Below are 25243 nucleotides of genomic sequence, written 5' to 3' on the forward strand. Positions count from 1 at the left end.
AGGAAAAAAAGATAAGCTCTGCTCAGAATCTTCCAGGATGTGTCATGTGCTAAGATGGGCAGCTTGAAAAGGACTTTGGACATGTGCTCATAATGGAAAATCAAACTTCAAAACAACTGAGAGGGACTAATGGTTTTTTGTCTTCTGATAGTGTTGGTGAACAGGTCAGTTTCTGGACCTTGGGTACATTTGTTACAAGGAACATCTTCCTTGCCCATCATGCCCTTATCTCCATCTCTCGCTTAGCTAGGTGTCCTTTTCTGAGAACGAATGAGCAGGAACTTTCCCAGACATTTCCTATCACAATCAGGGGTTGCATTAATATCCCAAAATATGATTCTAACAAAGCATTTGTATTATATGACAGGCCATCTCCATGGCCATGCAGCTTCTATTTATTGAACTTTTTTATATAGGCTATGTCATGTCCCTAGCCTGTTCCACATTTGCAAAGTGCTCAGCCTAATGCATATTCTGAGATGAGTAGCAGATTTCTTAAACTTTTATAATGACTTCACTGCATGGACATTTCCCCACACTACAGACTCTAAGGAATGTGAGTACCACTGCCTGGAACACAGGTAATATGGAAAGCAGAACTTTAGGATATCAGACACAAAACACATTGTCTTTTGTGAATAGTTCTGACCTGGGAACTGGATTGGAATCAGACTGATCAGTGATTCTGTGCAACGATTTGACATGGAGAACTGAGCTGCTGGTAGTCAAAGACACACCTGAACAGGAGGCAAAAAAAGGACAATGTTTAGTGAGCAGCCATACTTTGGCAGAAAATACACAGATGCCCTTTATGATTTTTAATGCTAAGCTGCTCAAAAATTAGGAGTAAGGTCAACAACAACAACAAAAAAGTTTCAGAATTTCAAATTATTGCAAGGAAGACCTGTTTTTATTTGTTTTCTCTTCCATAAGATCAACTTTCATTTTGCAGATTTTCTTAGTAAATTGTGATAATAAAAATCTGTGATGTTCCAGCACTGGAAGTAGAAATGGAGAAAGAAAATAACAGCAAATGAATCCATGAGTTAGGTAAGGGTCTACATGTACAAAAACAGACTCTCAACAACCTGGCAATAATTCTGTTGAAGTAAAAGTACTTCCTTACACAATAATAAATCACTGATGAAGACTTTTGTGTTATAGGGTTGCAGCGCTAGGCACCACAAAGCCAGATTGCCCGTCAGATTACCACAAAACTAGCTATTTTCTGTACATGTATTTATCTCTTTGTTCTCTGTTAATGGGTTCTGTTACTCCTGTGCTTTTTGTGTATCTCTGTGTCTTTAACTGTAGTTCTCATGTGAAAGTAAGAGTTTATTCTGCATGGCCTCAGCCTGTCTTTGAAAACAAGGGGTCCAGAAAGTCTGGACTATATTCAAGAAGGAAGTCTTAAAGTGCAGGAGCAGGCTGTGCCCATGTGTCAAAATACTAGCCAGTGGGTAAGACCATCAGCCTGGCTGAACAGAGAGCTTTGGCTGGAACTCAGAGGAAAGCAAGGGACGTTACCACCATTGAAAGAAGGGGCAGGCAACTCTCGAGGACTATAAGGATGTCACGAGGTTATGCAGGGCAAGGATTAGAGAGGTGCAAGTCCAGCTAGAACTGAGGCTGGCAGCTGCTGTAAAAGATAACAAAAAGTGTTTTTGTAAGTACATTAGAAACAAAAGGTGGGCCAAGGATAATCTCCATCCTTTGTTGGATGCCAGGGGGAACATTGCCACAAAGGATGAGGAAAAATACTTAATGCTTTCTTTGCCTCGGTCTTTAACAGTCAGACCAGCTCCCCTCTGGGTACTCAGCCCCCTGAGCTAGAAGTCAGGGACAAGGAGCAGCAGAATAATTCCCAGTGGTATCTGAGGAAAAAGTAAGTGACCTGCTGCTCCACTTAGACATGTGCAAGTCTATGGGATCAGATGGGATCTGCCTAAGGGTATTGGGGGAGCTGGCGGAGGAGTTTGCCAAGCCACCCTCAATCATTTACAGTCCTGTCTAACTGGGGAGGTCCCAGAAGACTGGAGGTTGGCCAACATGACGCTCATCTGCAAGAAGGGCAGCCAGGAGGATCTGGAAAACTACAGGCCTGTCAGCCTGGCCTCAGTACTGGGGAAGATTATGGAGCAGATCATCCTGAGCACCGTCATGCAGCATGTGCAGGACAACTGGGGGATTAGGCCCAGCCAGCCTGGGTTATGAAAGAGAGGTCCTGCTTGATGAACCTGATCTCAGTCTACAACAAGGTGACCCACCTTGCAGATGAGGGAAAGAATGTGGATGTTGTTTAGCTGGACTTTAGTAAAGCTTTTGACACAGTCTCCCACAGCATTCTCCTGGAGAAACTGGCTGCTCATGGCTTAGATAGGTATATAGTCTCCTGGAGAAACTGGCTGCTCATGGCTTAGATAGGTATATAGTCTATACTGGGTAAAAAGGTGGGTGGATGGCTGAGCCCAAAGAGTGGTAGTAAATGGAGTTACATCCAGCTGGTGGCCAGTCACAAGTGGTGTTCTCCAGGGCTCAGTATTGGGGCCAGCTCTGTTTAGTATCTTTAACAGTGATCTGGATGAGGGGATTGAGCGCACCCTCGGTAAATTTGCAGACAACACCGAGTTCGGGGGGCAGTACTTGAGGGAAGGAAGGCTCTGCAGAGGCATCTGGACAGGTTGAACAGATGGGCTATGGCCAATTGTATGACATTCAACAAGGAGAAGTGCTGGATCCTGCAACTGGATCACAACAACCTCACACAACCCTGCAGGGTTGGGGAAGAGCGTTTTGAAATCTGCCTGGTGGAAAAGCACCTGGGGGTTCATGGCTAGCTGAATGTGAGCCAACAGTGTGCCCAGGTGGCCAAGAAGGCCAATAACATCCTTGCTTGTATCAGAAATAGTGTGGCCAGCAGGGCAAAGGAAGTGATTGTCCCCCTGTACTTGGCACTGGTGAGGCCGCACCTCGAATAGTGTGTTCAGTTTTGGGCCCCTCACTTCAACAGGGACGTAGAGGTGCTGGAGCATGTCCAGAGAAGGGCAACAAAGCTGGTGAAGGGTCTAGAGAACAAGTCTTATCAACAGAGGCTAAGGGAACTGGGGTTGTTTAGTCTGGAGAAGAGGAGGCTCAAGGGGAATCTTACTGCTCTCTGCAACTACCTGAAAGGAGGTTGTAGGCAGATGGGGGTCGGTCTCTTCTCCCAGATAACAAGTGCTAGGACAAGAGAAAACAGCCTCAAGTTATGCCAGGGGAGGCTTAGATTGAATATGAGGAAAAAAAATTTCACAGAAAGGGTGGTCAGGCATTGGAACAAGCTGCCCAGGGAGGTGGTAGAATCACCATCCCTGGAGATATTTAAAAACATGTAGATGGGTGCTTAGGGACATGTTTCATGATGGACTTGGCAGTCCTGGGTTAATGGCTGGACTTGATCTTAAAGGTCTTTTCCAACCAAAATTATTCTATGGTTCTAAAAACAATAAAAAGATCTCTCTCAGAGGCTTACTTCTTAAGAACATCAAAGCTGGAGTTTTATTTCAAGTGAAACTATTCCAGTACTATTATGAAAAAGCTTCTGCAAATGTTAAAAAGAATTGTGAGCTAATCTTCCATAAAAGGCTGAATGTTTGATTAAGTCCAAAGATATTTGAAACAGGGATGTAGTGTTGTTGCACATCCTCACTAGTAGTGAGCACCCTAAACAAATAAAGCAGAGAAAAAGTTCTTCATAGTATCCTGGATTGAATAAATGGATAGATATAAATATGTACATTTCAAGACTTAGTTTACAGAATCTCAAAAGGAAGGAGCTACGTGGGGAGCCAGCTACAGTGTATGGACTGAAGGTGGGAACAGCCCATGTGGAATGCCCAAAAGTAAGAGTGTGATATGAGTATCATTAATACCAGACCTGTTCTCTGCCCCTCGTATGGCAGTACAGATTTGGGCCAGCTTGAGTTCAGGAGCAGAACCACTTTTAACTTAGACACATTAGACTTCATAAGGTTACACAATAGAATTTTCATGCCACAAGTTTCTTTTTTACTCCCTTGATCACAATGCACCCATTCCAATGCTGAGCACTGGGGGATACCAGCTCTTCTCCAGAACACATTGTCAAAACATGTCACTAGTGTGACTCCTCCTAGGATCCCCATTCACTCTCCATACTCAGTTTTGGACAACTCTTTCTGGATTTGGAATTGTGTTTTATTCTGATTTTTACTTTGCAGATATTTTTTTTTTTATCTCTTTGCACTTCCATTCCCATGTGACTTTTGTTCATCACTCCGGTAGGCCTCCTCCTGGGACATCAGTGAAACCCTGGTGCTTTTTCCCAAAGAGTGCAGGGTCTGCTTTTCAATGATTTCGGGGTTGCACTGCCAGGATCTGTAGAAAAAATGAAATGTAGGAAAATAATAATAGGATTATTATTCTCATCAAACATTGAAAACAATAGAAGTAAACAAAGCATATGTCAGGACCTGCACTAACCATAAAAAAGGAGTTCCTGTTATTCTTTCAGCGACCAGTGTATGCTGGCACTAGTCAACCAAGGCTATATATACTGGGTCTGTATACTTCATATGCATACTCAGTTGTATGTAATGTAAACACATTACCTAGCAACAACTAAAAACATCAGTGTGTTATCAACACTCTCCTTACACTAAAGCCAAAACACAGCACTGCACTAGTTACTAAGAAGAAATAAACTCTCCCAGCCAAATCTGGGACTTTGAACTAGTAAAAATGTACATTGCCATTGCCATCAGCACTGTGGTGTTTTGCATTTCTTTGCTGATTCTCTGTTTTCTCCACTGTAGCTGTTCTCATGACAGAATTTTATGCCCATTCCCTGGCTACCTGCCTTTGGCCACTTGCTTCTTAACTGCTGAAATATTTTTCCCCTTCAATCAAAGAGAACACTTTACTATTACCAGCATCTCTCTCCTGTCAGGACCAGATCTGGTGAGTTTGTGCACTTCTGAGTCAAGAAGCTTCTTTCATGAAAAGCAGGTGTGTTTTAGACACATTTCCTCTTCTCTAGTGTCAAAGAAAAGCTGACGAAGTAGTCCATGTGACAACTATCCAAAAAATCCTAGTTGCCTGGGCAGGAAAAGTAAGCTACACAAAGGCAGTACAATTTTTTTTGTTTTCTTTGTGTTTTTTTTTCTCAGAAAAGGAAGATTGAAGAAAACATGTCCCCCTCCCTTCCCCTGACAAATATGATGGAGAACTAGTAGCAACTGACATGGAAAAGGCTGAGATACTCAACACTTCATTTTGCCTCAGATTTCACTAGCAATCACTCTTCCCAAATCTCTCAAATCATTGAACTTCAAGGCAGGGACTGGGGGAATGAAGTCCCTACCATCATTTGAGGGAGGGACCCCTGCATCCTCATCTCAAACCTCTCTGATCAGGTTTGAGACCATTTGAAAAACATGAACATACACAAGTCTATGGAGCCCAAGGAGATGCATCACAGGGTCCTGAGGGAATTGGCAGATGTAGCTGCTAAGCCACTCTTCAACGTATTTTAAAAGTCATTGCAGTCAGGTGAAGTTCTCAGAGACTGGAGAAAAGTGAATATCACAGGCATTTTTAAAAAGGATAATAAAGAGGACTCTGGGGCCTACAGACCAGTCAGCCTCACCTCAGTGCTTGGTAAGGTCATGGAATGGATCCTCCTGGAAGCTATGTTGAAGCATATAGAAGGCAGGGAAGACATTAGAGACAGCAAATAAGGCTCACCAATGGCAAATCATGCCTGACTACAGCCTCCTGCAGTGGAGTGACTGCATCAGTGGATAGGGGAAAAGAAACTGGTGTCATCTACCTAGATTTCTGTAAGGCCTTTGGAATGGTCCCCCACAATGTTCTTACCTCTAAATTGGAGAAGTATAAATCTGATGCATGGATTGTTAAATGCATAGTGAATTGGCTCAAAGGCTGTATCCAGAGTTAGTTTATTTTTAACAGACAGAGCTAGCAGACCAGATGAAATTTGATGTATAATTTGGAATCATCTGGAACAGAAGAAGAGATGGCTCTAACCTACCTTCACTTTATTAGTTAATTTCGGTCATGACTCAAAAAACAGTGCTGTGAACAAGTAGGTATCTACACATTTTAAAACAATCAAAATTGATTCTGACATTTTATTAAGGTGACGATGGAGAAAAGGGCACAGACAGCAGAAGACAGGGAAATATTATATGTAGTCTTCCTGGGAAGAAGCAGCTTATTATGGAGCAGGGTTATAGTATGAAGCTCTAAATTACTTTATCCCATTAAAAACAAAAACAACAAAAAACCCCCCAAAAAACCCCAAACACAAACAAACAAACCCACCCCCCCCCAAACACACACACACACACAAAAAACAAACAAAAAAACCCCCAGCCAACAAAACAACAAAAAAACCCCCACAAAACCAGAAACAAAACTTCAGCTTTCCAGAACTGGACAACTCATCAGGGACTGCCTGGGAAGGTGATCTGGTGAAGCCCAGGATTGTTTGGCAACCTCATGTAAGGTGTCTGCAAGTGGTAATAACTCCCAGAGGGGACCCATGAAACAGATCCCCAAGGACTGAACAGACCGGATAACTAGATTTTCATAGCAGAGTGGGTTCAGGGAGCTCTGCAACAGGTAATGCTAAAGTACCCTGATAGTAACATCTTGGGGGCTTGCCTGTGTACTCAGAGAGTAACGAAACCTGCAGCAAATGTTACACGAGGTACTTCTCCTTACCGGTGCAGGATACAGCTACCTTACACTCAAAATCTCCCGGGAATAACAGAGGACCCGACTACAGAGTGCTCAGTTTCACAGTGGCCTGGTATCCCACTGCAGTCCAGTCATGGTCCCTGAACTTCCCTTCCTGGAAGGGGCAAACTGGCCTTAGGAGAGAGAGCACCATGAAGTTAGCCGTGGCATCCCCACTGTACAAAAGAATTATCTCCATGCCCCAACCTAGGATACTGTCTGGTCTGAGCCTTTAGGATGTCTTCTTCAGAGTCTTGGGTTGTATTTTTGGGGAGTTGGTTGGGGTTTTGGTTTGTTGTTTGTTGGTGATGGTTTGGCATTGGTTTTTTTTTTTGGTTGGTTGGTTTTTATTTGTCTTCCCCCATTTAGGTTTCCTTTGAGGTTTAACTGGAAAGACTGTGCATAAATAACATGGCAGGCTACATTATTTCCATCTGCCAGTGAATGGCCGCTGGAACAGTGATTTCTCTGCTAGCAGGTGCAACATCTGTATCTTTGGCGTATGCTAAGATAGAGATTGATTACTGGCTAATGTTATATTGTATCTTTATGAAAGGATACATTATATAAAGCCGCTTAGTTTGGAAGGGAAAAAAATAACCAAACAACGTCCATGAGAGGGCAGCAAACGCTCAATACTGAAAAATTCGTTCGCTTTCCCGAGTTTTTTTCAGGTCAAAAGCCAGCTAGGAAGGATTTTTGTTAAACACTGTTTCTCCTTTTTAACCGTAAAACCTCGAAAGATTTTTGTCCCTAAAATAAAGCACAGAGTTGAACACCTTCCTCTGAATGACAAAACCATTCTTCTTTTTACATATTTTTTTAATCACCATAAAAAGCCACGTTATTGTCTATGCTATCAAAAAAGCCACGTTATTGTCTATACCACCACAAGAACAGAAAGTACTGTAAAAATAATTCTCCAAAGGAACTGCTTTACTTTAAAAAAAAAAAAAAAAAAAAAAAAAAAAGAGTGGAGTATGAGCACCTAAAGGGGTAAACTCTCGATTAGCATACCTTTACTGCTAAACTCTCCTTCAGGTAAAGTTCAGAAAGGGCAAGAAATGGACATGAGAAAGAAATTCAGGAGGGGTAGAATTTCTCAGAAACATGAATGGACAGATTTTGCTACAAGATGCTCCATTTAGAAAAAAAAAAAAAAAACAACAACCAAACAAAAAAACAACCAACAAACAAAAAAACCAAACCAAACCCAAAAAGAAACCCACCTCCAACATGAGGAGCAGCAGTTTAAAACACTGAAGCTACACGTGACAATCTACACAACCAGCTCAAATTGCAATTCATTAACACGTACCCATATTTTAAAACAAGAGTTACATAAAAAAATCAAAAAGTAATTTAAGTGATTCAGTAACTGGGATACCTTTTTATGATAGAGGTCTTAGTACTAAAAGATCACGATGTATGAAAGTTTTCTTAAAAGTTTATGAACTATTACACACACAGACCCAATGTCTTTACTATCCGAAAAAACCCCGAACGTACCCAAAAAAGGCATCAACACCGAACCACTTGTGCCGCGGGAACGGAAACTCACAGGAACCCGCCTTTCTGTGCTAGCGGGGCGCGCGATAGGGAAAGCGGGGAGATTCGGGGGAGCCAGCACGAAGCCCCGCCCCTCCGTGCTGCAGTCCTCAACCAGGTCGGCTCCCTGCGCATAAAAGCCGCCGCTCCGCCCCGGTCTCGTTACACTCTCTCCCCGCGACTCAGCAGCAGCATGTCTGGCAGAGGCAAGGGCGGGAAGGGGCTCGGCAAAGGGGGCGCCAAGCGCCACCGCAAGGTGCTGCGCGACAACATCCAGGGCATCACCAAGCCGGCCATCCGGCGCCTGGCGCGGCGCGGCGGCGTGAAGCGCATCTCGGGGCTCATCTACGAGGAGACGCGCGGCGTGCTGAAGGTCTTCCTGGAGAACGTGATCCGCGACGCCGTCACCTACACCGAGCACGCCAAGCGCAAGACGGTCACGGCCATGGACGTGGTGTACGCTCTCAAGCGCCAGGGGCGCACCCTCTACGGCTTCGGCGGCTAAAAGGCCTTTCATTTCCCGGACCATCTCGAGAACCCAAAGGCTCTTTTCAGAGCCACCCACTTAAACTGGAAAAGAGCTGTGTTGCGTCAAAGCTGGTAAAAGAACGTGAACGGTTTTAATACTTTTTTCCCTACATGCTATCTTATATATTTAATTTTTTTAAAAAATTCTGGTTAAGTACAGGCTAACTAAATGCATGATGCTGCTAAGATTACATAATTGTTATGTTTGATATATTGGGGAACATACAAAGCTTATTGATTTTCAGTATCGATAACAGCATTGGAGTCTAGCAAGCCTAGATATTTTAACTTGCTCTCCAGTAAAGACAAGCATTTAATAATAACACACTCTTAAACTGGTGGTTCTGATACTTGGTAAACTCGCCTGGCTCAGGCAGCTACGCATCGCCCTGCGGACGTTTCTCATAGCCTGTGTTTTTCAGTCATTACGTAAGCAGCAGAAGTAGGCGGTATTTTTATTTTAAATTATGTTAATACCTGTAAGGATGTTCGGCACGTGAAAACGTACAGCCGCGGGGTGGGAAGTGTCACAGCTAGCCGGCCCCTGAGCCCTTTCTCATACGCTTTTAAATACCGGAACGATCTCATCTGTCCTCTAAAAGTTGGTGGGTTTTTTAGGGAGTCGTCCGTTATTCTTTGTGCGTCCGGTGTGGTAAAGCTTAGGAACCTGCTGCTTTCAATTTACGGCTCCGGGAGTCAAAGCCGTTCTTTATCTCCAGTGTAAGCACGATTTTTCCCTTCGCCGAAAAACCCTTCTGTACTCGGGCTCTTAAGAACAACTCTCCCGGCTAAGAAAACAGCGGAAATACGCAGTGGGGAGGATGAGAAGCTTGTGAACGATGAAGTCTGAATTTCTTTCCGTATGAACTATTTCCAGACTGTTGCTTGCTGAACAACAAAGTCGTTGAAAACGCTATCACTTGAATTACGGCACTTTCCATGCGGAATTCCTCTCAACCTAAAAGCACTCCCATACAGGCTACGGTATTACTTTCTACTCTTTACAGATTAAAGTTACTCTATGTAAAACAAAGACAGACAAACACACACACACCTCCAACCGAACACCCCGCGCGTGCGCACACACATACACCCCAACAAACAAAAAAAAGAAAGCCTTGTTATAAGTATTTCTAATGAGAAAAGCTCTATGATACTTACTACTTTCAAAGATCAATTTCAGCTGCTTAGAAGGGAAAAATAAAACAATCTTCGGGTTCGGATCAACATACGTTACACGTACCTGTTTCCCTTTTAAACAATGTCCGCTAAAGGTTTTCATTTTTGCTATAGATTTTAATAACTGCTATAAGAAATAAGCAACACCAAGGGTAACAGCGGTGAGGGCAAGGGGGGGGAGGGTGGGCGGCTGGTAATTAGGCGCGCTCTCGAGGCGGGATTTTCAAATTTGAAAGTATCCAATGATTAAGGCGCATCGCTCTCAGCCAATCGGGGACGAGAACATGATATAAAAAGGGCTATGGTATCAGCGTGTAATCAATCCACAGCAGTGGTTTTTGGAGCCAGCTCGTTCCTCTCGTAGAGATGGCGCGGACGAAGCAGACGGCGCGTAAGTCGACGGGCGGGAAGGCGCCCCGCAAGCAGCTGGCCACCAAGGCGGCCCGCAAGAGCGCGCCGGCCACGGGCGGCGTGAAGAAGCCGCACCGCTACCGGCCCGGCACGGTGGCGCTGCGCGAGATCCGGCGCTACCAGAAGTCGACGGAGCTGCTGATCCGCAAGCTGCCCTTCCAGCGGCTGGTGCGCGAGATCGCGCAGGACTTCAAGACCGACCTGCGCTTCCAGAGCTCGGCCGTGATGGCGCTGCAGGAGGCGAGCGAGGCCTACCTGGTGGGGCTCTTCGAGGACACCAACCTGTGCGCCATCCACGCCAAGCGCGTCACCATCATGCCCAAGGACATCCAGCTGGCTCGCCGCATCCGCGGAGAGCGGGCCTGAGGCTCCTGCCCCAGGGTCCCTTCTCTGTGAACCGGAACTTTTATCTCTGCACCCTTAAAGGCTCTTTTAAGAGCCACCAAGTTACACAGGAGAGCTGTGACACGGCCTTTTCTATTTATGTAAAGGACTGAATAATTTTAAAGCTCTTTTCAGGTAATGTAAGTTTTTTCTTTTGTAAGTATTACTACTTTACAACTTTTCCCCTCTGCTGCTCTCTGCTCAGCTGATTTCTCTTTGCACTTGTTAGGAGAACTTTGCACTAAGATGTCACAACTCCAGAGAAAATGTGCTACTTATCCTTCCTAACCAGTCACCTTGCACTCCTTGATTTTTTTTTTCAGCAGTGTTATGATCTGTTTTGGTGAGGGGCTTTGAAATATCTAGTTAGCTCTACAGAATAAGTAACTGAGATTTAATAAATCAGAAATGTTAGTGTATATATAAGGTAAATAAAAAATACTCTTGGTAAGCATTGCGAGAGCTTTAAACTTTAAAGCGGAATAAGACAGAGTGTAGCTGTAATTTTTCCCTGCTCCCCTCCCCAGACTTGATAATTCCAGTAAAATAATTTATTTTCTATAGTTTTATTGGAGCAGTGCAGTTTTCACTTCTTAGGAATGTGGAAGGCATAACATAGGTTAGTATTGCAAGGTAAGCTTCAAGTTTTAAACAGCTTTTTATTAAAATTTGTTGTAGGTGTACTCTCATTGGTTTTACCATGATGTACTTCAAAAATTGTAACACTGTACTAGAGATCTTAGCTGTGCCTCTCAACGTATTATGTGGAGAAAACAAAAGTCCTTCAGATGATAAGCCTGATGCAAGGGATAAAAATGGGGAATTCAATAAACTGGTCTGTCATTTATATTATTAACTTTCTTTGCTTGATTTATGACTTTGAGGAAAGGCTGTGGTAGAGGACAAAGGAGATGAACCCGGTGAGCCCTGCCAGAAGTTTCATAGGGTGTGTTTCAGAAACATCACACAGGAGGTAAAACATTACAGATAAAAGAAATACTCATAGTATAATGATGTAGGTACGAATTTACATATGCACATATATATGTGTGTATATTTCATATATATACACGTACGTATATATGCTTTTCTGTCACTCAAATTTTAATTCTTCTCAGTATCCACCCACCTCTGTCTCTTTCCAAGTCCCTTCTACCCATGCACCACCCAGCCATATCCATCCAGCAGACACATATTCCATCTCAGCTGATCACTCCATTTTTTGCAGTTCCAACAATACAATATAAGAGATCAAGTGAAAGGAACTACTTCACAGTTAGACTAGATAATTGTTGTTCCTCCCTTACAGCTGAAAGTTGGTTCTATTAATCTCTTTGTACATCACCAGTTGCAAAGCAAGGGGTAGCAATTTTATAAAGTTGAAAGTGGAAGTGCTCCTGATGGAATACCACAGGGACTATGTCTATAAAGGCATATTGAAGTTATTTATATGATTAGATTGTTAAAATGAACGACATGTCTGGCTACACTTCCAGATTTCTGTGGGCTCTGTCCTGATTCTAGTTGTTGGTCCACATTGGCCTTGTATAATTAATTGAAGGGATTTTGTATCTAGGCTCCACTTCCAGGCTAGCAAGTGTTAAAATGGTTAAAACCTCAGACTTGTTACAATTGTAAATAAATAGAGTGAGGTCACTAGCTTACTGAAACAGAAACTGATGCTCACTTTTAATGCACACCCAGGCTCTGGAAGAAGCCCTCACTGTTACTAAACAGTGGAATTCACTCTCAAAAGTGGATGAAGAAATTATTCATCATGACACGTAAGTAGTTAATATCTTGTCTGAGTTCCCAGGTCTTGTATCAGTGTTATCTAGTAAAATTGCTAAAAATAACTGGGTAGGATCTTACAGCATTAACAAGGTGGTACTTCTTAGCAATACGATAGAGGTCTTTCCACCGCTCCCTCTGCTAACATTAGATATGCTCTAGGACAACTGAAGAAGTTGAAGCAAGGACTGAAATTATGCTTTTGTCATCTGGCTTCTTTTAGAAGAACACAACTCTTATGGGCTATTGGAAGGTTTCCTTTACTCCCCAGGCTGTAAGTGAAAAATCTCTCTCACATCAAGGTTCCTCACAAGAACTGGAGAAATCTTAGTTATGCTATAGCATAAAACTTCAGTTACAAAACATGCTAATATTTTCTTTCTGTATAATTTGGGATTCTTTTATTTTGATTCACTTCAAACCCAGAAAAGATTTTAATTTACATGCAAGTAGAGGTGAAGTCTGTCTTGAAAAACACACATTCATTGTGTTTGAAAGATAAAAACACAGACTAACTCACTCCTGTGTTCATTACAAACTGCACAGTTGTTCCATTCATCACTCGGTAACAGTGCAGATCTCTACTTCCATCGAAACCTAATTTCAAAATAAGGCCATGAAGATCAACAAACTCATAAAGGGGCTTTATACGGAGGGAAAAAAAAAGGTGTGGGGAAAGACACCCCCCAAAAAAACTTAGTGTAGACTTCTTCAGTCAAGATTGACGAAGTCTTTCCACTTTCTTTCCTCAGGCATCCAGGTGCTGTCTGATAGATTGTGTCTATAATGGAGCAAGCATCTCTAAGAGAAAACAAATGGTGCTCAGAAGCCTCTACTGACACTGCCATCTTCTAATAGGACCCTTCAGTGCTGCCCAGCACTCAAGACTGTTACACCCCGGGTACCAATGGTGCATTTTACAGATGGGGGAAAGATAGGAAGATGTTTCCCAAAACAGTAGGAGAAACTACTCCCTGATATGAATCTGAGGCCTAATTTTTAACTTCCTATTTTAATGTTCAGGTTATTGTTAGACTGGTCATTCCTATATGCATGTTGCAGCAACAATTCAAGCAAAGGTGGTTGGAAGGACCCTTATGAGGAACGCTGAAAGCTGCATGCGCACACGTATACATACACAATCATGCCAGTAACTTCTGAAGAATCCTAGAAATCTGACAACTCAGCGTATTTTCTGACTGTATAAAATCATGTGATTGCTACCTGGGGGAGTGCAAATTCAAAACAAATACATGTACAATCATTGGAAAAAACCACAATTTTCCACCTTAAATTTTTAATGAAACTCTTATTAAAAATATCCCAGTCTAACCACCTCCCCACCTGCTCCAAAAGAAAAACAAAAAAAAACCCCACAAAAAAACAAACACCAACACCAATCTTCTAAAAAAACCCTCAGGAAATAGATAACAGTTTTTACCCCCACTCCACCTCCTTTTATATTATCAATAGAAAAAAAAATCCAGAAAAACTTGATAGTTATTCCTGTGTACAATACTTTTCAGTCAGTTTCGTGGTCTTTTTAGGCATGTTTCTGCGCTGTAAGAAATAAGACTCATGTGACCTGCTTCTTTGGCATGGTCATACATAATTGAGACTGGTCTCAAAACTGACTCTTTGAGACAGATATTCTTGCTCCCGGGGTTAACAATTTTTGGAGCAAGGTGGTAGCCCCCAGTAAAACCTAATGCCTTAGGTTCAACACAAACAGAATTTCAGTGGGCTATGGGAAGTTTCCACTTTTGCCCAGATCCAGTGAGCTAGGCGAGGTTAGAGGCAGTTCCTGAGCCCAGGCCCATGTCAGACAGAGAAGTGTGTGCCATCTCCCTTCTACATCAAGGCCAGTTGAGTCCAGTGCACTCATAATGCAAAAAAAAAATCCTTTCTGCCTGATATTCCCTGCTGACCAAGCTTAAACTAATACATTGACTTCCGAGCCCTCCCTGTGTCCAGTTTTGTCTCTCTCCTACACATACTGCTCAAAAAGTGCCTGTTACTATCCTTTGGTATTTGCAATCCAGGGAATTGCAGAGCAGGAAATGTAGAGCCTTATGGGGTTTATTAAAGATGAGTATTTACATGGAGAAAACATAGTAAAACATGGGATAATACACTAAAACCACCGCGACACAAAGAGGAACTGGGGACATAAAATCAGTGCTACACTCAAAAAAAAATTATTTCTAAATTAAAACCAGTGCTACAGCTCTTTTGTGTGCATGGAGTGGCTCTTAAAAGAGCCTTTGGGTTTGTGTGGGCTGTCTCGTCTGCTAGAACTGCGGAGGGGCTATGGCAAAAGCCCCTTCAGGCCCGCTCTCCGCGGATGCGGCGAGCCAGCTGGATGTCCTTGGGCATGATGGTGACGCGCTTGGCGTGGATGGCGCACAGGTTGGTGTCCTCGAAGAGCCCCACCAGGTAGGCCTCGCTCGCCTCCTGCAGCGCCATCACGGCCGAGCTCTGGAAGCGCAGGTCGGTCTTGAAGTCCTGCGCGATCTCGCGCACCAGCCGCTGGAAGGGCAGCTTGCGGATCAGCAGCTCCGTCGACTTCTGGTAGCGCCGGATCTCGCGCAGCGCCACCGTGCCGGGCCGGTAGCGGTGCGGCTTCTTCACGCCGCCCGTGGCCGGCGCGCTCTTGCGGGCCGCCTTGGTGGCCAGCTGCTTGCGGGGCGCCTTCCCGCCCGTCGACTTACGCGCCGTCTGCTTCGTGCGCGCCATTACGCAGCAGCTACCAAAGCCTTCCCGGAGGAGCGAGAAGCGGCTGTAGCAGGTCTCGCAGCGCCAGGATATATATCGAGCCGCCTCGTCGCTGATTGGACGTCAAGAAGCGCGATCTCATTGGCTGCCGCGGAAATCCCAGCCTAGGCCGGAGGAAACTGAGCTCGGCGCTGCCTCCCTCCCCCCCACTTCCCCCCACCCCCACTGCGCCCCCGCGCCCAGTCACAGCTCCCGCGGTGCGAGTCCGAGTCCTGGGGCAGCGGGTATTGCAGACGCAGCGCTCGCATCTCTTCCGCTTCTCTGGCTTTCCCTGTTCTCCAGGCTCCTGACAGATTAAGAGCCGTGTGGAGGCTCCAGTTCAGGGGTTGTTCCTAAAAGCGCAAATTATTTTCCTTTTTTTTTTTTTTTCTTTTCTTTTCCCGTTTGGTTGTTGTTTTGTGCGGGGGTTTTTTGGTGGCCTGACTACAAAGAATTAAAAAGTGTCTTCAATGCCGTATAGAACTCGTTGTACCATAACAGGCACATTATCCTGAAAACCGCAAGGGAAAGGTAGTCTGATACTTCAAAAACCAGAGACAGACGCTTAAGAATTCCTGTAATGCAGGGTTGTAGTTCTAAACAAGTATGTAGCAAACGAGATGCATAATTTGAACTATTTTTCTCATTTTGTTTTCTTTTTTCTAGGAAATTCTACATGAAGTCAAGTCAGTTTGCAACTTTGAGAATACTTGGACAATGAACTTGTGACGTTAAAAGCTTAAAAAGGAGTACAAAATTATTGTCTTACCTAATTTACTCCTACTCATTTAGTCTGCAAAAAAAACCAGAAGCAACCACGAAAATTTATTGATCACTTGTCTGCAAGTGGTCAATTACTAGCGACAGCTTTACATAAACCTGAAAAACTGTTTTTGTAGTTTTTATAGCCTCCGGTGATGAAGGAAATGGAACACCAATGCTTCAGAAGCCACAGCCAGAGCAGCCTCTGGGTGCAAGAATGACAAAAACTTTTGCACAAGGCTTCTTTTGACAAGTTTTCTTGAAATGTGTTCCCAGGGTCATAATCTTTGCTCATGGTTCTGCCCCTTCCCCAAAATATACACTCTAGAAAACTACATTTGATTTATTCCTGAAACAGCTTTTAGAAAAAAAACCCCAAGAAATCACTTGCAAGCAACTGAAGACTGAGTGTAGTAAAATTTATTTAGAAACAGCAGAAATACCTTAATCTCACAGCAACTTCAGTATTTTTCCTTAGTCATAAATTGGTTTCCCCTTCTTCCATGCGGTGGATTATCTACTCTCAGTTAAATGACAATTCTGGAGTACAAGACATTAAATGGTCAAGATAATTACACTTATATCGCTGAAAACTAAATAAAAGGCAAAGATAACACTGGTCCATTTACAAAGAGCATTGCAATTATTTTTTTTGCGGGTACAACATTCGCAGGGGAAACTAAAAATTACACAAAAAACCCCCCATCTTTTTACAAAGCAAAGACAACTTTACCAATGAAATTAAAATTAAAACGTTAAGACCGCACTTATTGAAGTACAAAGCTTTTCAGCAGTACACCACAGCCATCAGTCTAAATGCATTTTGGAAGTCGGATAGTAGATGCTTCTAGTGTCCTTTCAAAGGAAACAATGCCACAGCTCTTCCAAGGAGTAAATGGGTGGCTCTGAAAAGAGCCTTTGGGTTCTCGAGATGGTCCGGGAAATGAAAGGCCTTTTAGCCGCCGAAGCCGTAGAGGGTGCGCCCCTGGCGCTTGAGAGCGTACACCACGTCCATGGCCGTGACCGTCTTGCGCTTGGCGTGCTCGGTGTAGGTGACGGCGTCGCGGATCACGTTCTCCAGGAAGACCTTCAGCACGCCGCGCGTCTCCTCGTAGATGAGCCCCGAGATGCGCTTCACGCCGCCGCGCCGCGCCAGGCGCCGGATGGCCGGCTTGGTGATGCCCTGGATGTTGTCGCGCAGCACCTTGCGGTGGCGCTTGGCGCCCCCTTTGCCGAGCCCCTTCCCGCCCTTGCCTCTGCCAGACATGCTGCTGCTGAGTCGCGGGGAGAGAGTGTAACGAGACCGGGGCGGAGCGGCGGCTTTTATGCGCAGGGAGCCGACCTGGTTGAGGACTGCAGCACGGAGGGGCGGGGTTCCCAACCGTTTTTTCTGCCTCTGTCACATATCACGGTGGATTGATGTTGCCTGTTTTACAGTGCTATGAAGTCTACACAGTCAATAAAAAAATTACACTGCCCCCCAAAAAAATCCCAACGACGTACATGTTCGGAAGAATTGGAAAGCCCGCACCCACCCCGGCGCCTTGGGTATAAATCCATTTCTGATCCACATTTGTGTGTATTTTATTTTCTTGCAATAACTGGATTTGTTTGAATTACTTTAAATTCTCATTATGTTCTTGCTGTTGTTCATTAACCGTTTTATTTGTATTCAGAATTTTATAACATTTTCTTCAGTAATTCTTAATGTTTTGAAATCTTACTGGATTTTGGGATGAATTTGCTGTGAGATTTTCTAATATATAGGGTTTGTATTGCACTTTTCACTTCCCATTTCTTAAATATGAAGTGTGATACTCTCTTCCAACTTTTACATAAATAATTTTGAGTCTGTAAGCACACATTAACCAGAAGGCAGAATAGAATATATTTTATATTATTACCTTTATAGTAGACTTAGACTTTTACAAATTTTTCTCATTTGGAGTTACTGTTCTGGGAAATTTTTGCTTAGCTTTTACAAAATGTTCTTTAGTATATCTATAGATTTGAATTTCTACTATCTTCATTAGTAAACAAAACCACCTTTCTTTTGTACTGCAGATTAAGCTTTTTAATCCTTAGCTGCTGTTTCATAGGTCTAAATCTATACTGGAAACAGACGAGATTTTGAAATAATATTTATGAACATAAGGAGCAATCCTTGTCTAAGGATATCATAAATGTCAGTATAAGAAAATCTTGAGCTGGAATAACTACTAGACCAACATCTAATGACTGTTTCCATTTTTTAATGGAAAAAATAGAAAGGGTTATAATTTTATTTTCTTCTGTCCTTTTATGTAGGAAATGCAGGCATAATTTCTATGTTCTTTTTTTAAAATTGTGCCATATTAGAACGTATAATAAGTAGTTTATATTTATTATGCTACTAAACGGGGAAGGAGTAGCTTCTCTTGGTCTATTTAATAATGATGGTATTACTCTCCATTATAAAACCAAAGGAATGTTTTGCTGTCTATGGTCATATTAGAAACTTAAAAGAGGAGTTCATTATCCTGACACCTCAAATATTGTTTCTAATACCGTCCCTAGATGTTTTCATGGTCAATATCAAATTTATGTCTCTTTGAGTGTCGAGGGCTTTTTTGAAAAGACAACAAATATGATTTAGATTAAATTTTTCTTCTCCCTAGTTAATCTGCATCATTTAAGAAAAAGAGTATGTGAAGAAACATGGGAATGTTCTATTCTTTTCTCCTCTTCTATTATGATGCAACCCTCACCGAACTCTTCTAATCAATCACTATAGTTCACCTAGCAGAGGCATTCACAGCTTTTACCTAGGCTGTAGCAACTGTGGTTCCCATTGCAGAGGTGCAGAGGAATGCATATACAATTCAGAGTCTCCTTAGATTTGGTGTAGTCATAAGCATACCTCCTTTCTTTACCTGGGAAGAGTGAACAAGTGAACCGAGTATGATACTAGGACTTAAAAAATGTATTATGTTTGCTATAGTTCTTGCTTATACAGAACTGTCAGGTCACAAAACAGTAAACAAATCCAACCCTTCTGTCCTGTAAGTAGCCTAAAGAAGGATTCCAGAATAGTTTGGGGTGTTTTTTAACTATTATTCTCTTTTCTTTGCTCACTAGTGGCAGAACACCGAATTTGAATACCCCTCCCTTTCTGCTCCTCAACCCTACACATACTTACTAGGGGCAGTGCTCAAGCAAGAGCACTTAAGTTTTTGTCCATTTTGCACATATATAGACTAAGAACACATCCACAACAAGATGGAATAGAGACAGATTTAATTCTGCAAGACAGAGGCACTATCGCCATGATTTTTACACTCCACTTTTGATTTGTTTAAAAGTTTTCAGCTGCCTTGCTTATATTCTGGTTTTGCATCCTCGAGGTAGTTGTGTGATGTTTTTTCATAGGTTTCAAGTCTAGCACAATAAGATAGGACTCCTGTAGGTTACTGTGTCTGTGTCAATAACCTCAGGGTGAGTATTTAGAATATGCAGTTATTAGTCTAATCCTGACTTTAAAGACATCATTCATGAAATGTTAATAGAATTTCAGGCTACAAGTTTTAGATGAATATTAGCCAAAATTTTTACTGTCAGACATTATACTGTAAGAATATATATGAATAAACTTCTGGAAAGGTATTCTGAATTTTGATGGGTATTGGACAGGTTTTCATATTCCTCGTGCTTTTCACTCACGGGCAGCTGGTGCTTCATTCCCTGTTGAAAATATTGTCTCTCACTTTCAAAGGCAAAATGGAATTGTTATCTGTCCTTTGTGAATGTGACAGGTTGTACAGACCCCTCCCTGCTTTGCACTGTTACCGTGCTCTTGGGATCTGCCATGCTGAAAACATAATAGATCTCATCTGGACTATCGAGAGGAAAGAAACAAATCGTTGCCCTGTACCAAAAACTTGGGTACGTTTGACACACCAGCACACCCCCACAGTAAAGGATCACTCAGAGAAGGGCAAAAAGACAATGAGCTTGAGGAATAATGAACTGTGAAGAAAGCTGCACTTCACACCAGGGAGACTGGATAGTTACCATGGTTCTATATAAGAAAGCTGCATCAGTGAATCATCGGGTTCCCTCAGACAGCTCACAACTAATGTATTCCTGAGCAAGCCAGACCAGCATGAGGGGTGGGGAGAGGTGGCAGGGTATATGTGTCTCAGCCTGACATAAAGTATTAAACAACAAATAAAGTCTGAAGAGAGCAATGGGCTTGAGATGGTTTCAACCAGCACACTCCTTCCCAGAGACTGGGAAGGCCCCAGCATTGTGACAATGAGCATATGGACACCATTAATGAGAATCATGTTTGCACTGTAATTCAACTGTGTATTGCAAATGATATATTATGCTTGTGATGTGATTTCACTACCTTGCTGTATCACTTCACGAAATAAAAAACCCTTGTAATGTGAAGTATGCTCAATAAGGAAATTTGGTATTAAACATTGAACTCTCAAGTAATATTTAAAAGAACCTTGCTGGAGATTGTTCAAATCTGACAGCACAGAGATGTGGTCAGCTGGCACTTGTCTCTCCATGTGCATAAGACTGTAAACTGCGCAAGATCTGACTTCTTTGGCACACTTCAAGCTTCTAAATCTATCCCAGTGGTCCTCATTCTCTGTATCCCTGTACCCACATACTCCACCTTCAGTTCAGCATGTAAGCCGTGCTACAGGGCTGTGCTTACCGAGATCAAGCAGCCCCCATGATTTTGGTAAAAAAGTTTTTAAGCACAGAAAGCTTTTATCTTGAGACCAAGGTCCAAGTCACTATTTGAATCTGTGGATTTGCTGTAGCTGCAGAAGTGGTTTATGCTGCTTAAGTAAAAACAGCAAACAATATTACCTGATGTTTAAATGTTACAGGTATCAGCTTCCCAGTGTGTTGATCATGTCTATCTGTTTGATAGATATTATAAAAGATCTGGTGGGACTGTGGTTGTGAATTGAGATTAAAGATTGGCACTTTGATAACTAATTTCACCTCTCCTCTCCCCCTTCCCTGCCCACTGAGACAGTCAGAGCGGAGAGTCCTATTCTCACCTTTTTGTTTAAGGGTCCTCTTGGTCGAAGATAGAAAGGGCTGGCCTGCAGCCCTGACATGGACAATTTCCAACCTTTTTCTTGCTACCAAGTTCAGAAACTACACAGGGACTGATAAATCAAGATGAGACCTCTGTTGTAGCCCAGGAGCCTGGACTGACCTTTGAGGATGCAGTTTGCTATGCACAGCATGGCTTCTTACAGATCAGATGATCCACAGAGAAGCAAAATCTTCCAGAAGTTGTCTCGCTTCCCTTGTGCCATGCCAGCTACTGGCAAGGGCAAGTGCATGTTGTTTCAATCACTGCTGTGTTACACTGTAAACCAGCAGGAGCTGGATGCATTTTCTTCATGGAAAACAACATCAGAGAATTAGTCTCCATCAGCAGATTGCAGGAAGTGACACTGTACATGCGCTTCTGAAGGAATGCTGTGCTTGGCAGGCACCAACACCCAAGCACTCATGTGGCCCTGCCACTGCTCACACTCCCTCCTCACCAGGCTAGATGTTTCAGGGTTCCTTTCAAAGAAATACTGTTTGTGATAGAATTGCAAAATACACTTTATGGGGTTTTTCTCTCGCACAACCATGTACCAGCTGTGAGGACAGCTATTCAAGGCCAGCCTAAGCACGACTCTGAAGTAGTGAGTGTGGTATGTCTCACTTTACCTTGAAATGAGAAGGGTGGCAAAGGCCTCACCCCCACCACACCATATATAACCTACAGTCTTGCAGGCTCCCTGAATAGCTGATATAGCTAAATAGGTCTAAGAAGAAAGGCTGGAGGAACTCCTAGATCAGGTTTGTGGTGTTGGGAAGACAGTAATATACCCGGTTCCTCATGTGAAGCTGGTTTAGGACATGGGAGAGAAGGGACAGTGTCAATAACCTGTAACTGGGGACAGGGACACCCTTTTGTTCATGTTGTTTTCCTCCCTGGGCTCTGACCTTCTCCCAGCAAGATACCAAAGGACCTCTCAAACAAGTGCTCCAGCTGGTTTCCCAGGATCAGGGTGGCTCATGGAGCTGAGATCTGTAGCGTACCATGCAAAGCTGCTCCTGCACCTGGGTAAGGGACAAGCAAACAGCAAACCAGCTACTCAGCAACCATAGCTGACACTTCACGGCTTCTCTTAAATCCTTACTCTGCTTTCTAGCTGGGCCTTTGAAGCAGCACAGGTCTCCTGATACATTGAACATTGATTGAGCTAGAAACACATTGCATGAAAGCATTGTAAACACGTTTCTCGCACAGCTGAGAATGGCCAGTTCCTTTTATTGCCTGAGCTCCCACAGAGCTGCACTGGGCAGTAAGTTTTGCTGTTGAACTCTGCCAGCTCTTACAGAGTTGTAAATACTTAACAGCAGCTGAAGTACTGCCCTGTCTGAACAGTCTCTATGCAGCATGGTTTTCCACATAATGAATCTACTGTTGGCGTTCCTGTAGGACGATAATGAATTTTGTCTCAGACTGTGTGTTTCTGGAGGAAGCCAAGTCTGGAAAATTGTGATGTGCATTGGGTTGGTGTCTCCAGACACTACTGCTGTGCTTTGTCTTTCTTACAATAAAGCTTAGCTGGAAAACCAAACACTTCAGTTGGAAACGCCAGCTGCTTATAGGGTTTATTTATGCTTAGGCTCTGGATAAAGCATCAAGTTTGCCTTTAAGGATCCAGTAGTCAAGAAAGCCACAAAAACCCCCAGGTCAGACCAGTTATTTCTCAGTCTATGCTGATGCTACCTGTTCTGCTTCCTGTGAAAAACTTTGCACTTCTCTTGGATAAACTGTACAAGATTTCTTTTCGCCCACACCTCAAGTTTATTAAAGTCAATTTTAATTAAATGTCTAACTTTTGACTCTATCTACCCATCCTAACTGAGTATCATCCAAACATATTAAGGGTACATTCTCTCTTACCATCCAGGTCAACAGTATCAAGTACTCAGCCCTGGGGCACTCTTTTCTTTACTGGTTGCCCGCAGACACTAAGTTGTTAACTACAGCCCTTTGACCTTTTTTTCAAATGTCTACCAGCCTGCTGATCCTGCCTATACTCCCTCAGATCACAAATAAGAATGCTATAGGAAATTGTTCCAAAATATTACTAAATGACAAGTGTATTACATCCAGCACTTATCCCTTGTCCACATCAATACTCTCTAATCTATAGTTCTATGACAATTACCAGTACCTAGACATCACCAATTTTTGTTGCTTTTCACCCATCATCAAGAGCCAACTGAACCCCTTTTATTTCTGATAGTTGCTCTACTCCATATTAGAAATCATATCCTTACTGCTAACCTGCTGTGGCAAAGAACATTAGTTCCTGTATTTCCTACAACGTATACTGAGGAGGGATGACTTCCTCTTCGTGTTTTAAGTGTTTGAGAAGAAACTGTAGTTTTTCAGCCTTCTTTTTGAGTCAGGGAACTCTAGCAGTATGTGCCTTTCCATCAGGGAATAGTTCCTAGATCTCTCTAATAATTACTCTTGCTCTTTTCTGTGGAGTGTCTTATTGTTCACTTCTCAATACCTGAAGTTCAGTTCTAAAAGCTAGACCTAAAGCTCCAAGTGAGACTATACCATTCCTGATTACAGAAGAAACTCTTCTTCATCTGTCTCATGGATGTCGTCATTGCTGTCTCATGGATGTCGTCATTGTGTTCCTTTCTTAATATATAATAATATACTGTTGTTGATTCATCGTCAGCTGTAACCTGAAAATACAAATTTACTCAAGTGCTAGTCAACTGCTACTGTCCAGTATTTGTAAAACTGATATATTTCTTTCCAGGTGAAGTATCTTAAATATTTTTGAGGGCAGTGTCTCCAATTTATCAGGCATTTTTCAATATATAAACAGTCCACCATCATTGTAGCATTTCTTTGCTTGTTGGTACCCATAGCACTTCTATACATGCCGTTTATACTACATGTAATTCATATCATAAATAAAATTGTGCCAGGCCTAATACTGATACTGACAGAACTCTGCATTTTGATTTCATAGCTGACAATCATAAACATTTAAGTATAAGTTTCTATCCTGTAAGCAGGGGAGGGTGTGGGTGTGTGCTAGACCAAGTTTTACTGATTATTAGTTCACTTCTAATATTTTTATAAAATGACATAAAAAGAAACAGAGAGAAAAATCTGCAGTGTATCAGCCAGTGCTAGGGGAACATTGCATCCTCTACTGGGACTCTTTCTAATGTGAATTTTGGATCAAGCCAGTTAAACATGGTTTTAATTTCATTCCTTATTTCTTACAAACCAATGTCTATTTTGAGTATGGTAAATCCTTATTTTTATTCACACCTTCCTTGAATTTGGCTGAGCTGGTAATTTGTACAACTTGATATGAATGAGGTATTCCTTCCCCAAGGTTTGCTGAGTCTGTAAACCTGTGCAATGCATAAATCCATACCCCAGAATGTCTTATTATGTGCTTAGTTCTTGCCCATATTCTTCAGATACCTTAAGTATATTGAGTAACAAGACTGGCTGCATGGGTTGGGTGCATAGCTGTGTCTGCTGCATATTACTGCAGGTAAGCTTTCAGCATCCTATTTCCCTTCACTTGCCATGAAGGGCTAGGACTATCTTTGATAGCTAAGCAAATGGCTTATAATAACATGTACATCTTGAATGCCACTAAAGTTATAGGATGCAGATTTTTATATATTGATGGCCTAGTTTCAATTTTCATCTCTGACTGAATCAGTATTTGCAATCTGACTCACAAAAAAAAAAAAAAAAAAAAAAGAATTGTCATTTGATTGTACTGTGCACCTGGGATAATAGACAGCATGTAACAAAGGTTCAGATACCACATTTTAGTTTTTTCCAGACACTCAGTGAGAGTAACAGGTACAGTTACATTTCTAACGTTTTGCGTGTAGAACCCTGTTTTTTTTTCTGCGTTTACCTTCTTCCTCTCTTTCTTCAACTAAAAAAAATACAGCTGAAAACAATGAAAAGTTAATTAGTCTACATAATCAAGTAGAACAGAATCCTGCTTATAACTGGGATTCC

General features: G+C 42.6%; 4 protein-coding genes across 4 annotated transcripts; 2 read left to right on the forward strand and 2 right to left on the reverse strand.

Moving 5' to 3' along the window:
• The first annotated feature begins 8477 nt into the window (after window positions 1-8477).
• On the forward strand, window positions 8478-9232 carry LOC129736231 (histone H4). Its single transcript, XM_055712425.1, has one exon. It carries the CDS (start codon window positions 8522-8524, stop codon window positions 8831-8833), a length of 312 nt encoding a protein of 103 aa, XP_055568400.1. The 5' UTR covers window positions 8478-8521; the 3' UTR covers window positions 8834-9232.
• Window positions 9233-10269: 1037 nt separating this feature from the next.
• Window positions 10270-11682, forward strand: LOC102055777 (histone H3). The gene has a single exon (XM_055712419.1). It carries the CDS (start codon window positions 10402-10404, stop codon window positions 10810-10812), a length of 411 nt encoding a protein of 136 aa, XP_055568394.1. The 5' UTR covers window positions 10270-10401; the 3' UTR covers window positions 10813-11682.
• A 3182-nt stretch (window positions 11683-14864) lies between these two features.
• LOC102050460 (histone H3) lies at window positions 14865-15388 on the reverse strand. Its single transcript, XM_005441358.4, has one exon. The coding sequence runs from the start codon at window positions 15355-15357 to the stop codon at window positions 14947-14949; it is 411 nt and encodes a 136-aa protein (XP_005441415.2). The 5' UTR covers window positions 15358-15388; the 3' UTR covers window positions 14865-14946.
• A 1154-nt stretch (window positions 15389-16542) lies between these two features.
• LOC114016418 (histone H4) lies at window positions 16543-17445 on the reverse strand. Its single transcript, XM_027808361.2, has one exon. The coding sequence runs from the start codon at window positions 17402-17404 to the stop codon at window positions 17093-17095; it is 312 nt and encodes a 103-aa protein (XP_027664162.2). The 5' UTR covers window positions 17405-17445; the 3' UTR covers window positions 16543-17092.
• Between the last annotated feature and the right edge of the window lie 7798 nt (window positions 17446-25243).

This window comes from Falco cherrug, chromosome 5, assembly GCF_023634085.1.
Source record: "Falco cherrug isolate bFalChe1 chromosome 5, bFalChe1.pri, whole genome shotgun sequence".
NCBI classification, from domain to species: Eukaryota; Metazoa; Chordata; class Aves; order Falconiformes; family Falconidae; genus Falco; species Falco cherrug.